Here is a 17,197-nt window from a genome sequence, read left to right on the forward strand (position 1 = left end):
CGTATGTTTAATGTGTATAAAGGCAAGGACAGTCCCGAATTCAACAGCCACGTTCTGTACAATTCATAGGGTGGGCCTGAGGGCAAGGGGGAGAGGCCACAGAACCCACACCGAACATGTACAAAAATAACTTACACAGCAGCCCCCACCTGCAGGGATGATGAAGCTCTTGCCCCGGCCCCCAGGGCTGGGGACACACTATAAAATAGCATCATGGTGCTAACCAGCGTAGGCCAAGGTGCTAGTTGCGGGAGGATGGTGCCAGTCCAGGGGGTGGGGGGCTATGAGGAGGCCTTGAGGCGGTTGGCGGCCGAGCGTGAGCTCAGCAGCTTCTCCACCATGGCGCGGGCATAGCGCAGCCGGCTAGCTAGCTCCTTGGAGCAGCCGTACTCCTCCAGGAGGCTCAGGCGATACGTGCGGAAGTCCCGCTTCTCATCGATGTAGGTCACGGCGGCCATCAGAGGGCACAGGATGAGTTTGGTGTGGTCCTGTGAGGGAGAGGGCGAGATGGACAGAGGGGGTTATTGGTGATTGAAGACCCCAGCTGCTACTATGTGTTGGCAGGAGTAGAGGGAAGATGGGCCAGCTGGCGGGAGGGGACACATTTCATTTCTTTCTACTGCTGCTGCCAAGGATGGGTCCATGCCCCCCACTCCCCACCCAACTCCGTGGGCCGGCAGAGAGGCACAGACATCCCACCCCACCTTCCAGGGCCCGGCTCACCTGGAAGAAGTTGATCTGCACACAGCCATTACTCAGGTGCAGGATGATGGCGCTGCGGGTTCGGAACCAGGTCCGCAGGTAGGGGAGCCGGGCCAGCTCGTCACCTTCCCGAGGCGTGATGTTGGCGCCCGCCTTCAGCAAGTGCTCACTCATATAGTTTCGGAAATACTTCAAGAGGGTAATCTGGTTGGAGGGTGAGAGAGGGAGTCCAGAGTTAGAGCCTGTCCCCGGGCACAGCCCTCACTCCGGCAACACAGGACCGCACAGGCCAGACAGCACTCACCTTCTTTATCAAGGAGTTGGGGTGGGAACTCACGGTGAGGTAGGACTCTGTGCCGTCGCGCTCAATGTACTGTAGGCTGTCGCCGTCATTGTAGAGGATGAGGCGCGTGGAGTCGTTGAAGAGCACCCCCACGCTGTTGTCACACAGCTGATACCCTAGTGACAGGTGGAAGGAGACCTCAGAAAGGGGGAACGGGAGCAGGGAGGGCATTGGAACCTGGAACTAGGAGGCCTGGGATGGAGACGGAAGAGTGTTGAGGGAAGAGGACCCGACCAGTCAAGAAAAGCAAATGCCTATAACAACTTGGAGGGTCTCGAGCTACCCATCCACCTGGGAGAAACCTACCGAGGCCATACTTGTCCGAATAGTCCACCCACTTGCTGACCCAGAAGATGGGGATGCAGGCAGGGTCCTCGGCCTCCTCTGGGACAGAAACAGACAAGACAACCAGTCAGGACCAGCCTCTTCCCCTCTGATGTGCTCGGGTGGCCCACACCAGGGAACTCGGTCCAGAGGCCTGGGGCCCCAGAGGAGAGCAGAGCCAGGCCTCTGCTATCAAGCAGCTTAGACAGGCAGCACTGAGGCGGAAAGTCACAGTGCAGCATGCCGAGGCTACTTGTGTGTTCAGCTGACCCGTTTATCAAAGGCCCACTGTGTGCCACGTGCCGTCACAGCCACAGTGAGCAAAGACAAAGCCTGCTTCCCGGAGCCTGCATACTGGCTCCAGAGCTAGAGACCAATCAAAATAAATACGCACAGAAATGTACGTTACTTGTAACTGTCATGGTGAGAATCAGTGACTTCTGAGTGATTAAAAAATTGTAAGAGAACAGATGTATGAAAATGTGATGTTCCACGCACGCAATAATCCCCTCTTTCAAATACAATAAACAAATGTGGAAACTTTATGTTAGATGGGAAGTGTTGTGGAGAAAACATAAAGCAGGTCAGGGGGAGGAGAAATGCTAGAAGTTGGGGGTAGGGAGATGCTCACGGAGGTAATGCTGGTGGAAGCACGTGAAGGGGCGAGTGTGAGCCATGCAGGGATCTGGATGAAGCAAGTGCTGGGGGAGGGGAGCGGTGTGTGAGCAAAGGCCCTGAAGCTGGAGCACGCCTGGGTCTGTTATTTCCACGGTCTTGAGGCCACAGAGGAATTCCCTGAGCAGAAGAGACAGTGTGTGCAGGAGCACACAGGCAGCTATGGAGCTGCTGAAAGGTGGGGCGCTTGTGGAGACAGAACAGATGAGTCACAAAAAGAAAGGGAAGGCCTGACCATGGAGGGCCTGAGCCAGCAGGCCAACTTCCCTGGGTTGTAATGTACAGGAAACGGGAGAAGGAAAGGCATTGTGGAGCCGGGGCCTGGACAAGCCGCCAGCACTCTGGGGCTGAGACCTCCCTGCCCTCTCCAGGTGCCCTGGCCCGGCGCCCACCTTGCCTCACCAGCCCCCTCTCCGAGGGCTTGGAGGCGTTGACGCTGTGCAGTTGCTGCAACATGTCTCCGAGGTGGCAGTCGACAGGCTCACTGGTCTCCCGCACCACTGGTTCCTCTTTCTCCCGGGGACGTTCAGGCACGGGGTTCTCCATGCCTGTAAGGAGAGAAGACACGGTCATTAGTTGGACACAGAGGCTGCAGGATTTGAGGGCCTGGGACCCCCAACCACAGCTCGAGAAGCTCTTCACGCTGCCACTGCTTTAGGTAAGCAGCAGGTTATTAGAGCAGGAGCTGCCCTGCTCATGTGACAGCACCTGGAACTCACTTGCTGATACCTCCAGGGCTGGGCCAAGCCAGGCCCTGTAGACAGGCTTCACGGCCACACACGGCCATAATGCTTTAGACACTCAGGCCTCTGACTCAATCCTGGGCCCTGCTGGGCACCTCTGGTCTTGAGCAGCTTGGAGCTGCCTGGCTTCAATCAAAGAATTGAAAGCATCTTCTATATCCAGGAAAACGGGAGGGCTCACTAAATTGCAACCCATAAGATGGCCTGCTGCTGCTGCTGAGTCACTTCAGTCGTGTCCGACTCTGTGTGACCCCATAGACGGCAGCCCACCAGGCTCCCCCATCCCTGGGATTCTCCAGGCAAGAACACTGGAGTGGGTTGCCATTTCCTTCTCCAATGTGTGACAGTGAAAAGTGAAAATGAAGTCACTCAGTCATGTCTGACTCGTAGCGACCCCGTGGACTGCAGCCTACCAGGCTCCTCCGTCCATGGGATTTTCTAGGCAAGAGTACTGGAGTGGCTTGTTATTGCCTTCTCCGTAAGATGGCCTAACAGGCATTTAATGAAAACATAAGAGGTTTCCCCCTCTAAAATCTGCTTTATGTACTTATATGTGACTGAAATCTAAAAAGATACACCCTGAAATTTTAAGACTAGGTATATTTGGGTGGTGGAATCATGGATGATTTTTATTACCTTTTATGCTTAAAAGTTTAATTCTTTCCCCACCAACATGTGCTAGCTCCTCTTGTGTAATACGAAATTCTTAAAATATTTAAAGATCTGAATTTTCAATTAAAAAAAATCTATGCTATGATAAAGACTTAAGTTTGAAAGAATAGAATATTTGAGACTTGCTTTAAAAACTCTAGCAAGAGAATTCCCTGGTGGTCTAGTGGTTAGGACTCAGTTCTTTCACTGCTGTGGGTTCAGTACCTGGTTGGGGAACTAAGACCCTGCAAATGACAGGGCAGAGAAAACAAAACAAAACCTCCCCCCAAAAAAATCTAGCAGAAAGAAAAGGAAGAAGGTGGAAACAATAAAAACAAGTATAGGCAGACGATGATAATTATTAAAAATAGATGATGAAAAATGGAGATTTATGTATTCCCCCAAAAGTTGACTCTACTTCTGGGTTTTGCTTTATGTCCAAAATCTAAAACTTAAAAAAAAAAGCAATCCTTTAAAACAACAATATTATCTTATAGCTCTAAGAATAAATATCCATGAGTCCATATCAACCAAATAAATGAATGGAAGAGAAGTGACAGCTCTTCCTTACAGAAGAATTTTGATTAATAGATGTAGAAGGAACAAGAAAAGGGGAAAAATCACCGTTAGAATACCACAGGAATAACTGCTGCTGCATCCACCATGGATGCTAACATCAGTGAGCTAAAGTCTGAGAAGTAGTATTCGCTCAGAGAAGCTCCCCATGGGGTAGAAATTAACCCCCGAAGGAAAAGCAGTAACTATGTGGTGGAGGCACCCCTTTGACCAAGTGATCACCAATCAAAGGAAATATTAATATAACCAAAGAAAATATCAAAAATTAAAGCAAAAAGAAAAAGGTAATCCTTAAAACAGCAGTGTCATAACTGAAACAAATGAACTCAAAGTTGTGCTATATCCACACAGAGAAATAAAGTATTTCAAGTGGCTTTTCTTGGGGTTTGTGTGTGTGTGTGTATGTGAAATATAGTCTAAGGACCAAAAGAACTGCATGGAAATAAACATAGTTTCGTAACATACTTTATATATGTTGAAAATTCATGTATACCATGTAAGCAAACAAGGTTTTCATTGTAAGAGAAAAAGAAATACAAGCATAAAATTAAAGTAAAAATCCTATAATATTAAAATTAAATTAGACACTTAAAAATTACCAAAAGAGAATTAAAGTAGTAATTTCACAGTGGAGAAAGACTGCCATAAGACAAGTCTGCATCAATTTCAATTTCCTGAACTTGATAACTATGTCCTGTGTTGTGGTTACGTAAATGAATTGTTTTTAGGAAATATACACTGAAGTACTAAGTAGTAAAGGCCAGAATGTGTACAACTTACTATTGTATTGTTTGGGACAAGAATACACACACACACACACACATAATGAGAGATAAAGTAAATGTAGAAAACTGTTAATTGGTGGAGAAAAGGGGGTACAAGATACATGAGGAGTTTATTCTTATTCTTTCATATTTTGAAATAATATCAAAATAAAATATTCAAAAATGTGAATCAGAAATGGCATAAATTCGAGGTCATCCCCCACCCCAGTTATGTATTTTCTAATTCTGCTCTCTGAAGAGACCTAGAAACAACGACAAACCAAGCAATGAGATGTGGTTTTGTAAGAAAACAGAATTTCCTGGGGGTAAAATGGCAAGATGTCTGGAACTAACTTCAAAACTACTTCAAAAGAACAAACAAGGAGTGATGAAGCAAACGTTATGAATCTTAGTGAGTGCTGGATCTGGTGGTGATGCGGGGGTGCCACGCACATTGTGCTCCGTGAGTGTATCTGAAGCTTCTCAACATGTTTTCCAATGAACCATGTAGGGCAATATCAGCGATTTAAAAAAAAAATGTTAAGAATTGTTCAGGCATGGCATTTAGCCACTCTCTTCTCTCAGGACATGACAGGTCTGATTCAGTCACAGTAAGGTCTGTCTTTCCTGACAGGGCTATGGCCAAAGGCATTTGCCACATGAGGATGGGGACCACGGATTAAAAGACTGGGGCCTGTCCTACTGCACGCCTGCACGTTGGGGACCATCCATTCACACGATAGGGCAGGCAAGGCTGTCTACCACACTCTGGTTTACCTTTATTGAGGACGGTGAGAGGCTTCCGGTTGCTGGGGTCCAGGCTACTGGGAGCAATCGAAAACCTTGGTGGAATGGTGAGGCAGGTGATGGGGAGGCGGGCAGGGATATAGCCGGAAGTGAAAAACTCGTCATTGAGCAGCTCATGAATGGTTGGGCGAGCGGTGGGATCTGGCTGAAGCATCTTCTTGATGAGGGAGGAGGCCACGGGGTTGATGTGCTGGAAGGGAGAGGGGGAGTCATAAGCAGGATATGACCTAGGACCCGGGTACTGCACCACCACCCCCTACCCGGCCTCAAATGCACCATGTTCAGTGGCTGTAAACGTGCCAAGTTTCCACTGGCAGCTTTACTGAGTTGACAAGTTGCTCACCACTGGAACAGCACTTGAAAACAAAGGCTTGGAAGTCATAAAGACCTGGTTTAAGTCCCAGTTCTGTCCTTTAACACCAGCTGTGCCAACCAACTCGACTTTCTGGGCCTTTGTATCTTCATCTATAAAGTGGGGACACGGCACCAAGCTTGGAGCCCTGGTAAGGAGACCCAACCCAGGGTAGGTCAAATGCACAGTAAAGCCTGGCACCAACTATGTACTTACTATCTACCAGCAAAGTATTGTAAGCACTTCATGTAGATGAAGCACTTCACCCTCACAGAAACACCCAAGGAGTGAAGACCTCTAGTACCATCCCTCTTTTGCAGATGAGGAGACAGGACACAGAAGTTAAGCGCCTAAGATACATCCCGAGTGAGCGGCGGAGCCAGCACGCACACCGAGGCAGAGTCAGCTGCATCCCCCACACTCAGAACCTCTCTGCTCGGCCCAATGACTGACCCTCTGTAACAGATTCAGCCCATCTGTCCCGATGGAGACAGGGCTCTTGGCTTCACATAAGACAAAGACGCCACACTGGGAAGCAGCCGTGTGCCAGACTGCTGCAGACTATCCCTCTCAATGCACTCTTGCTGGTGGCTGCAAAAGCACGCCACTTTGCCTTTGGTTCGAGATTCTGTGAGCACTCACTGTGCGCAAGGTGCTCTCGGGCAGAGACAGCATTTTACAGATGGGAAACTGTAGCTCAGAAGCCTCAGGCCATTTGTCCATCGTGATCTGGCTAAAAAGTGGCAGAGCCCATCTGAACCAAGACAGTCCACTGCCAGACTAAGCAGCACTTCTCCGTCTGCCCCTACTCCTGCTCTCTCTCTGTGTTTTACACGTCTTTTGGGTTATCTGCCCAACTGTTGAGAGCATACAAACTCTCATCCCAAGAAAAACTGTTCTGTGCACATACGTCAGACTCTGTATGCAATTTCAGACAGGACCCTCTAAACCTCTTACGCTTACCCTGGGGGTGGGTGGCATTGACCCATCTCTGTCCCCAGAATATGGCTGGGCTCAGTAAATCGCTCGGTGGGGGAGGGAATTAAATAAAACAAATGTAAACTTAAAGTGGTTTTAGTCACCTTGGGAATACTGTATTCATTGTTCTTGATCCGGAGGTAGGTCTCTTTTAGGCAAGAGGTCTCAAAAGGTGGCTTGCCCACTAACAAGGTATACCTGTAAGCACAAGGAGGGATTTGGCTCAAGGCTCCCAACCAAAACCCAGATGCAGGAGGAATCCTCTCAGGGCCAGAAAGGAAGTCAGACATCTTTTGGGCATTCACTGTGATTCTGGGGCCCCAGAGGACAATTCACAAGTTCACTAAGCAGCCCCAGGAGCCATGACACTGGCAGGGAGGTGCCCTCGGTAGAATACAGGTGATGAGACTGGGTTCTAATGGATCAGTGACTTTTTAGCTATAGCCTGCGGTAATCTAGAGGCCAGAGGCTGCCAGCTATCATGGAATAGGTCCAAGCAAGGGCCACTTGCTCCTTCAGAGGCAGCTCCACAGTTAATAGTTCTGTACTTTAGGCTGCAAGTTTTCATTTGGGAAATTCCAATGAGAAGAAGTAGGAAAGCCATTTCTAACTCTCCAGTACCCAGGGAATCAACGAAAGGGGTAACACTTGAACAGGCCCAACTCTCTGCCCACCACCCACCTCTGATGGCCTTGACCCAGATGGACCACAGGACCTCCTCCTGTCAGCACCACTCCTGGCCTAGTTCTTCCCACCCAATGCTGCTTTTTAGATCAGTAAGTAGTTCTAACGCTTTATCGTGCATGGAAATTACTCAAGGGTCTTAAAATCCAGATTGTGATCCAGTTAGCCTGGGTCCTGAGATTCTGTGTTTCTAACAAGTTCCTAGGTGATGCTGCTGCTGGTCTGCCATACTTTGAATAGCAAGGGATTAGAGCAAGTTTGTGGAGACATTCCCTCCCTCATTCCCTGAACCCACAGCCCAGGCTGCAGGAATCCTACAGCATATACCAATTCAGCAATGAGGCTTCCTTCAGGGGCCATCTGTCCTTTGGAGCAGCCTTTCCAAAGGTGGAAAGGTCTGCAGGATAAAGTCTGCTGGGTGAGATGTCCTGAAAGCCTCTTGCTGAGACTGGTGGGTCCTGAGACAACTCCCAACTTACATGATGCACCCAATGGACCATACGTCCACCTCGAAACTGTGCCCTTTCTTGCTCAGCACCTCAGGAGCTATGTAATTAGGAGTCCCGCACAGGGTCTTCTTCCGTTCCCCGTCATACTCCACTTTGGTTGCCAGTCCAAAATCCCCTGGGACAGAGGGAGGAAGAGGGAGGCTCAGATGCCAGCTCCTGTTGTCTGTCAATGCAGACAGCTGGTTCAGATGTAACCATCAAGAACCAGGGTCAAGTGATCTCTCAAAGCCTCTAGTCCTTGTGTACAGCAAGGCTTACCCAGGAATCCTCCCACCATGCTGGCCCTAGGGAAGGGCCTCCCAAAGACCCTCCTCACCCCTCCCCTTAGAAAGGAGGGGTTTACTTCTAAAAAGGAACTGACAGGGATAGCAAAACTCAAATGCCTTCAGGGATTAAGTAAGTAAATGTCAAGATGGCTACTTGGCAAGTTTGTGAGAAAGTGATATGGAGGGGTGGGGAATGTGGCAAACCATAGGGTATCTAAAGGGAACAGCTGCTGTTCAGTACAGTGAAGAGCTGTCCTGAGGGAACGCTACCCCTGAACTGTTGGAGCTCTTGAGTGTTTAAAAGGAACTCCAAATTCAAAATTTTACATCAAGGCTCTCATTTTAAAAAGTGAAAATGAGGGGCTTCCATGATGGCTCAGTGGTAAAAAATTCACCTGCCAATGCTGGAGAAACAGGTTCCATTCCTGGTCGGTGAGGATCCCACATGCCACAGATCAACCAAGCCCATGTGCCACAACTACTGAACCTGTGCTCTAGAGCCCTGGAGCCACAACTGCTGAAGCCTGCACACCTGGAGCCTGTGCTCCACAACAAGAGAAGCCACTGCAATGAGAAACCCACTGCAACAAAGAGTAGTCCCCACTCACCGCAACTAGAGAAAAGCATGCAGCAGCGGAGACCCCATGCAGCCAAAAATAAGTAAATAAAAAAAAAAAGTTTAAAAAAGTGAAAACAAATTCAAATTCTTAAAAAAAAAACCCCGCTGTATAGAAGGTACACACCCCCGCCAAAGTGCATCTGCCCACAAGACACTGGTTTGTAGCTCTTTAAGTTCCTGTCCTAAAGAGAGGATTCTAGAGGCAATCAACAGCCCAGACTTCCTACCATCCTCTTCCTCCCTCCCTTGTCTCTTTCCAAATTTCCTTTCCCCCACCCTCCCTCCCAGCTCCTCCTCATTCCCACTGCATGTCAAGTGTACCTGCAGTCCCAGCTCCTTACCTATTTTCACCTCCAGATCCTCGTTCAGGAAGAGATTGCCCAGCTTGAGGTCTCTGTGAATAACGCGGTTTCCGTGCAGGTACTGGCAGCCCAGGACGATCTGCCGCAGGTAGTAGCGGGCCTCGGGCTCCGTGAGTGCTTTCCTCCGCTTGTGCAGCTCCAAGAGAGACTGGGAGCAGGAGGGAAGGAGAAATGGGAGTCGGTACTCAGACCCAAGGCAGGGGGAGGGTGTCATTAGGTAAAGGCAGCCAGGACCCTACTACCCATTTCTTCTCTAGGACAACTGCGATCCAGACTCCCCGCCAAACCAGGCCGCAACAGTTCATAGCAACAGTTCCCACCGGCTCCCTCCCAAGTCCCTTACCTGGGACCCCTTTCTCAGCCCACTCCGGAAGCTCAGAGTCCCCAGTATCCCGGTCCCGGAACTCTTGGCAGCAACAGGTCCCTTTCCTGCCCCTCCCCTCCCCCGGAAGCTCCGAAGTCTGACTCCAACTACCCTCTGCCTGACCCAACCCCACTCCGGAAAGTGAGGGTCCGCAATACCCCTTACCTAGCAACTCCGGAAGCCCTGGCGTCCATACGCAAGGTTCTCCCGCACCTCCCCCAATCCGCCCAACTCCTAGAGTCCAGAAGCCGCTTTCCCTAGAGGCCCCAAGTGCCAAGAACCTTCTCTCTCCCCAACTTTCCCCATTCCCAGTTCCAGGTTCCCAGTACCTCTTCCCTAGCAGCTCTGAGCCCCGGGGGCGCCCCTTCCCCCGCACCTCCGGTTCCCGGCGCCCCAACCCCTGCCCCCAGGGCAGTTCCAGTTCCCCAGCAGCGACACTCACCCTCCGGCGGCAGAGCTCCAACACCACGAACACGAAGTCGTTGTCTTCGAAAAAGCCATGGAAGCCGACGACGTGCTGGTGAGCGAGGCTGCGGTGGATGGATATCTCCATGGACATCTTCTCCTTTTGGTGCGGTTTGAGCAACAGCGACTTAGGCACGATCTTGCCCGCGAACACTTCCTTAGTATCCGCATCCGAGATCTCAAAGCACTTGGCAAAGCCACCCTTCCCCAGAAAGCGACCCCGTAGATAGCGCCGCCGGCTGCGAGGGTCCACTAGGACCTCCGGGATCTCTTTCGCCGGCGGGGCGGCCGCCGGAGCCCCGGGAGCTGCAACTCCGGGCGCTTTCCCTGGGTCGGCTGGTGCCCGCCCCAGCTTCCCTGCAGTTGCCGCCGCACTCATCTTCCCCGAGTTGCTCAGCGGACCTAGCAGGGTCTAGGCAGAAGCTTGGCACGGCTCTGCCTCTCCTCGAATTCAAACGCGGCGCCGGGAACGTTACAAGAGCCTACGCGCTACTGATTGGCCGCGGGGATTTAAAATCCAAACCCGCCCGCCGCGCGGCACTCTGGGAGCGCTCTGCACTGCAGCCGCCTTTAAACCCTCACCCAGGCCCTGGGAGGAGCTTGATTGGCAGGGATCGCGGACGGAAGACACGTGGGATGCCTGGGAAACCATAGCTGGGGAGGGGTTGCTGAGACCCAGCCCCAGAAGAGGGGGAGTTCAGGGTTTCTCCTTTCTCGGCGGCAGGGGAAGCTCCTGCAGTTCGCGAGCACCTCCTCCAGGAAACTTTGCCTAGCACCTTCCTCCACCCCTACCTCGCCTTCTAGATTATAAACTCTGAGAACAGAGACCTGGCATGAGAGACAGCATCGGAGAGCCCTAATATCCGCCTCGGAATTCACCAACTCTCTTCCAAATCACCCCATAAACCAAAATCGAAGTATAAAGAGGATGCTTGCCAGGCAAAGGCATCTTCCAGACAAACCCCCTGCTCTTCTTCAAATAACAGCAGGGGCCACCAGCATCACCAACACCTGGGAGCTTGTTAGAAAGACAAAGCTTCAGGCCTCAACGCAGACCCCCCCAATTCAGAATCTACCTAGTGATTCCCACACATACTGAAGTTTGAGAAGTGCAGTACCAGAACCCCACCACCCCCACCAGGGTCATTCTGCAAGAAAACTGGCTGGCTGGCTCATTGCTCTATTTCCCAGTGCCTAAAATAGTGGACCCTCAATTGTTTTGTAAGAGGGAAAGATGACAGGTTGGCAGAATGTCTGGCAAACTGGAAAGCCAAGGTCAGATTTGGCTGCAGAGGTGTTTTGTTTGGTCTTTCACTTTTTAAAATTTGGATTCATATACAGGACTGAAAACTCAAGAGAGCTCACATAAAAATTCAGCTTTGTGGTTTTTCCTTAAGAAAAAACCATTAGTTGTCGCAACTCTATGCTTAACATACCTTCCCAGTTTGTCAGAGTTCCCTGCTAACCCTCCTTTGTCCCTTTGCCTGTCTGGCTTCCATAGATTAAGTAAGTGCCACTTAAGTAAGTGGCAACCCTGAGAATCACTCAAGTTACACGCCCAGCATCCTAGGATGTCTTTGCTGCTGCTGCTGCTAAGTCGCTTCAGTCGTGTCCGACTCTGTGCGACCCCATAGACGGCAGCCGACCAGGCTCCGCCGTCCCTGGGATTCTCCAGGCAAGAACACTGGAGTGGGCAAAAGTCAGTCATATCACAGTTATCTTTCTATATAACTCCCAATAAACTGAGAGGCAATGAAGACATCTTTCCTACCCCATGTCCCAAGCTCTCAGCACAATGCCTGGCAAAAAGGACTAAAATGCTTTATAAATAAAAGGAAGTTGTTTTTTAAAATTATTATTTTTTAATCCCTGTGGTGTGTAATATTGTTTTATCTTTTTATAAAGTTGAACTTATGTACCAAAAAAGTATACATCTGGTAACTGGACAGCTCAGTGAATTTTCACAAAATGAGTACACCTCATGTAAACGGCACCCAGACTGAGAAAGAGTACGTGACCAACAACCCCGTAAGTCCCCCTTGTGCCCTGTGTTGGGGGGCCCCAAGACCATCCCCTACAGGACTCAGCATATAGTCCTATTCACAGATGGCTAGGATTTATTACAGTGAAAGGTTATGAAGCAAAATCAGCCAAGGGAAAGGTGCATAGAGCCAAATTCAGAGGAAAGCAGGCACAAGCTTCCCAGAATCTTCTCCCAGTGGAGTCAGTCACACAGGTCACAATTCCTCCAGCAATGAGTGTGACAACATGTGTGAAATGCTATCCACCAGAGAAGCTCATTAGAGACTCCAGCCCAGGGCTTTTCTGAGGCTTGGCCACACAGGCACCCTCTGCCTGTGACACAACAAAATTCTACATTCCTGGAAGGAAATCAGGCATGCAGCATAAACCACACTGTTTACACAGTTTAAGTTCAGTAAGCAACTCCTGTCATTTAGGGAATGGTGAGAACTCCCCTGAAATTCAAGAACCCAGATGCCAGCTGAGGGCCAATCTTCCAGCCAATGGCACTGGGAGCCTTCCTTCAGGAAAAGGGGAAAGTTTCCAGAATAGTTCTGAGAAATGATCATAAATGCTCTCCCTGCCCCCCAAAGCTCCCTGGGTGCCAGGCTTTTGATCAGCAATACTAACCCGACATTTTTTCAATAATCTTTTATTCTCATCCAGGTCTTTCATCCAGAAGGGCTGTGTGCAAGAGACATGGGAATAATTTTGCACATAAATATTTTAATATAATTTAACCAGAAAAATATTCAGGAATTGATCAGGATATGTTATGGGCTGAACTGTTATCCCCAAATTATATGCTGAAGTCCTAATATCCAGTACAGAATGTGACTGTATTTGGAGATATGGCCTTCAGAGAGGTGATTAAAGTAAAATGGGTGGGCCCTATCCAATATGACTGGTGTTCTTATAAGAAGAGATTAAGACACAGACACTCAGACAGAGGGGCAACCATGTGAAGATATAGTGAGAAGGCTGCCAGCTGCAGGCCTAGGAGGCAGACCTTAGAAGAAACATGCCAACTGCTTGCTCTTGGACTTCTAGCCTCTAGGACTGTGAGAAAATACATTTCTATTTTTTAATCCATCTAGTCTGTGCAATTTTGTTATTGCAGCCCTAGCACACTAGTAGAGGATGAAGTCCTGAATGTAAAAACTTTCATAGTGGGTTTATATAGACTTCCACCCCTTTCCCCAGAGACCGCCTAGAAAAGATCAGTCCTTTTCCAGAGACAGCTACACCAGAGTAGTCACTCTGCCTTACAAGGTGTATGTACAGAGGGGAAAGTGAGGAGGCGGAGGAAGCCTATCAACCTGTGGTAGTAAAGTTGCGGCTCACCCAGGAGGCTGGGCACACAAATCAAAAGCATCGAGCCACCCCCAGGGAAGGCGCAGAATCTGATATGTCAAAAGCAGGAGGTGGCCGACGGTTAGAGTCCCTGTGATGTGCCCTCCTCCAACTAGCAGGTTTTGGCAGGGATCACAAGTCAGGATGCAATCAGCCTCTGCATTAGACATAAAAGAGCTGATCAGCAGCTTGATTTTAGATGGTCCCATCAAAGAATGACTCCTGTGGGCATTTGTATGTGATCCAGGTGGTACAGCCAGCATCCACGATGTATGCTGTCATCATTTAGAGCTCCAGAGAGGGGCCCTAAATCTCCAGTGGTCCCAGAGTCTGACTGAGTTCTGTTCATGGAGCCTGGGTCTGCTTTCAGTTCAGCACTGCTCCTTGGGAAGCTGAAAGAGTGTACTGACAGCCAGTGTCAGGCTTCAGCTTAGAGTGAGGTCCAGGCAACGAGGGTCAGTGAACTGGGGATTCCAATCAAGCCGGGTACTTTTCTTCAGCAGTAGCAAAGGCGTGCTGCAGTGCCAGATAGCATGGTACCCCTTCTGTCAGTCTCAGAGTCCAAACTGGCCCACTCAAAAACATGCATATCATACTGGACAATCAATCAGCCTCTAAGGGTCAGACATCTGATTTCAACAAGAGCCAATCAGAAACTTAACTAACTGCTTTTTCAAAATCCAAATGTGTATTTCTATTCAGAGACTTCCTCTCTTCTTAGGTTGTCACCCTCCTTCCAGAGGTTCCAACTGACACAAATCATAGCAAAAATCATCAGGTATGGAGACTTGTTCTGGTTCTAAAATCCAAAGAATTTAAATTCCAAACCACCTATGGATAGGAAAAGCAAGGAAGCTATACCCCACCAATACCTTTTAAATCTTGCATGTTTGAGATGGCTCCACTAGCATTTATGAAATTACAAGCATCTAACGTTATAAATCAATTTTTATCGTATCTCCAGATACAGTGGCCACAAAATACAAAGCCATTTTTTAAAAACTTCCCTTTTTTTCTCATTGCAAATTTACTCAAACCCCTAATAGTAAATTCAGCATTTACAGGGTTATCATCACAGGCCAGCAGTGTTCACTCTTTCCTGCACAGGCCCCCTTTCAGTAATAACCCCCACAAGGATATCCACTATGATACATTTTTAAGCAACAGATTGAACCAATTAAAAAAAAATTAGGGGATTCCCTGGTGGTCCAATGACTGGGACTCCCAGCTTTCACTGCCAAGGGCACAGGTTCAATCCCTGGTCGGGGAACTAGGATCCCACAAGCCTCAGGGCACGGTCAAAAAAATTTTTTTTTCTTAATTTAAAAAGTTAAGACTGTTTTTCATTCATACATTCAAAGGCCTGCTGAGCACCCACTGCATGTATGTTTTATTTATTTCATTCAGAAACACTTACTAAAAAAATTACGAAGCACTGAAGAAACTTTAATTCCCTTTCAGCCATCCTTTAACAGCTGTTTTCATATTCCCTTCTAGTCCTTATCAACATGGAGTTTCAAATTTATATAGCTGCAAGTGTGTCATGTTAATACAATCTATCTGCATGGTATCAGTAATGGTAACACTAACAGTGAGCCTTTATGGACTTACTATATTCCAGGCACGGGGCTAAGAGCTTTATAGAGATGATTTCATTTAATCTACACAAAGAACCTAGGAGAAAAGCATTACTTTTCCCACCTAAAGATAAGCAAATGAGCACTTCTACATCAGGTTACTTGCCTAAGGTCATGCAGCCAGGAGGTAGCAAGCTTGAATTCCAACTCAATTCTGCTGACTCCAAAGCACACCTGTATGGACAGTGGCTCTCAGGGCCTTGTTCTGGCAAGAACCAAATCCCAGGGCTTCCCTGGTGGCTCAGCGGTAAAGAATCTGCCTGTCAATGCATGAGACACCGAGACAACCCCTGGTCCAGTAAGATCCCGCATGCCTCGGAGCAACTAAGCTCGTGTACCGCAGCCACTGAGCCTGTGCTCTGGAGCCCAGGAACTGCGGCTACTGAGCACGTGTGCCCTAGAGACCATGCTCTGCAACAAGAGCAGCCACCGAAATGAGAAGCCTGTGCACTGCAGCAGAGAGTAGATACCCTACTCTTCACAACTAGAGAAAAGTCTGCACGCAGTAACAAAGATACAGCACAGATCAAAAATAAATAAAAAAAATTATTTTAAAAAAGAACCAAATGCCAGACTCCTTTGGTTCACTTGCTCACTCACTTACTCATTCACTCCTACCAAAAAACAATATGACACGCTGGTTGAACTCCCAATCTGAACAAACCCTGGGTTCAAACGCCGTGTGATTTCAGCAAATGACTGAACCTCCGTGCCTCAACGTCTAGGTCTATAAAACAGGGATGGTTACGGTGCCCTTCTCCCAGGATTCTATCCAGGAGAAGACATGCCTAGCTCCTATGGTTTTCGTGGAGAAATTCTAGGAGGAATCTCTTAGAATAATGTGGTCATTACTACTGAAATAAAAAGAACCTGCACCTAATCCCAGGGAGCTCGGAGTCTTCAACAGGACTTTCCAGTTCCTGGGCCTCACGGATTTCCATACTTCTCCCCTCTCCTCTGATCACACTGTTTCCTCAGCCTCTTGCTACTTCCATTGAAAACCAGAAAAGTCCACCCAGCAGATATGAAAGGCTGAGATGAATGTAGCTAAAGAAACATTGTCAGGGTCAAGAAAACCCACACAGGCTTCAGACTTAAGATGAAAGTCTGAGATGAGTGAACTCCATTTCTGCGTCTCTTTCTCGAATGATTTTCATATGCACAACCTGATATCTGCCTGATATCCAATGGTCCTGGTACAGAACAAGCTGTTTAGTCTCCTTGTGGAAGTAGGATGTCCTGGGCCACCTCTTCTCACTTCAGGATCCAGGTCAGAGTGCATAATGAGAACAGGTGTGGCCAACATGCAGCAGAAACTTCAGGAAAGCAAGGGACTAACCAACAGAGCAGCAAATGCAGTCCTCAGGCTAAGTGCTTTGCTGCATAAAACATGGACTTTGCAGCCAGATAAGACTTGGCTTTGACGCCAGCTCAGCCATTTATTAGCTATGTGACACTGGGCAAATTTACCTAACCTTTCTTAAGATTGGCCTCCTTGACACTGTATGATGGGTTGTAAAAATCCCTACTTTTTTTTGACAGTTGGGAGGAGTCAAAGTTTTCTAATAAGTGCCTGACACCCCACAGATGCAAAACAAGGAAGGGTGATTTCTTTGCCCCATCTTTTCTTTGTGATGAATTGAAAGATGATAGGTAAAGATGGTCTTAATTTCATTTTAAATTTAAAAAATATATAGGAATGCTGTACCTTATACTATAAAGGGTTCACTTCCTAATAATAGTGTAAGACATACATAAGAGACTCGGGGTTCGATCACTGGGTCAGGAAGATCCCCAGAGGAGGGGATGGCAACCCACTCCACTATTCTTGCCTGGAGAATCCATGGACAAAGGAACCCTGCAGGCTACAGTCCATGGAGTCGCAAAGAGTTAGACAAAACTGAAGTGACTTAGCATGCTTGCATGCACACATAATAGTATGGCACACCCATATACTATAAGATGTATCATTTCTAATAATACTAGTTCAGTTCAGTTCAG

At 48.4% G+C, this 17,197-nt stretch overlaps 1 protein-coding gene across 1 annotated transcript; it reads right to left on the bottom strand.

Moving 5' to 3' along the window:
* Positions 1 to 6: 6 nt before the first annotated feature.
* PLK1 (polo like kinase 1) lies at positions 7 to 17,197 on the bottom strand. Its single transcript, XM_055424247.2, has 10 exons — positions 10,162 to 17,197; positions 9,335 to 9,503; positions 8,079 to 8,223; positions 7,020 to 7,113; positions 5,556 to 5,775; positions 2,437 to 2,592; positions 1,352 to 1,429; positions 1,007 to 1,161; positions 724 to 906; positions 7 to 488 (listed from the first exon to the last, which is right to left on the bottom strand). The coding sequence occupies exons 1-10, from the start codon at positions 10,561 to 10,563 to the stop codon at positions 282 to 284; spliced, it is 1,809 nt and encodes a 602-aa protein (XP_055280222.1). The 5' UTR covers positions 10,564 to 17,197; the 3' UTR covers positions 7 to 281.

Source organism: Moschus berezovskii, chromosome 27 (assembly GCF_049115385.1).
Source record: "Moschus berezovskii isolate FMDL1 chromosome 27, NW_MosBer_1.0, whole genome shotgun sequence".
Lineage (NCBI taxonomy): Eukaryota > Metazoa > Chordata > Mammalia > Artiodactyla > Moschidae > Moschus > Moschus berezovskii.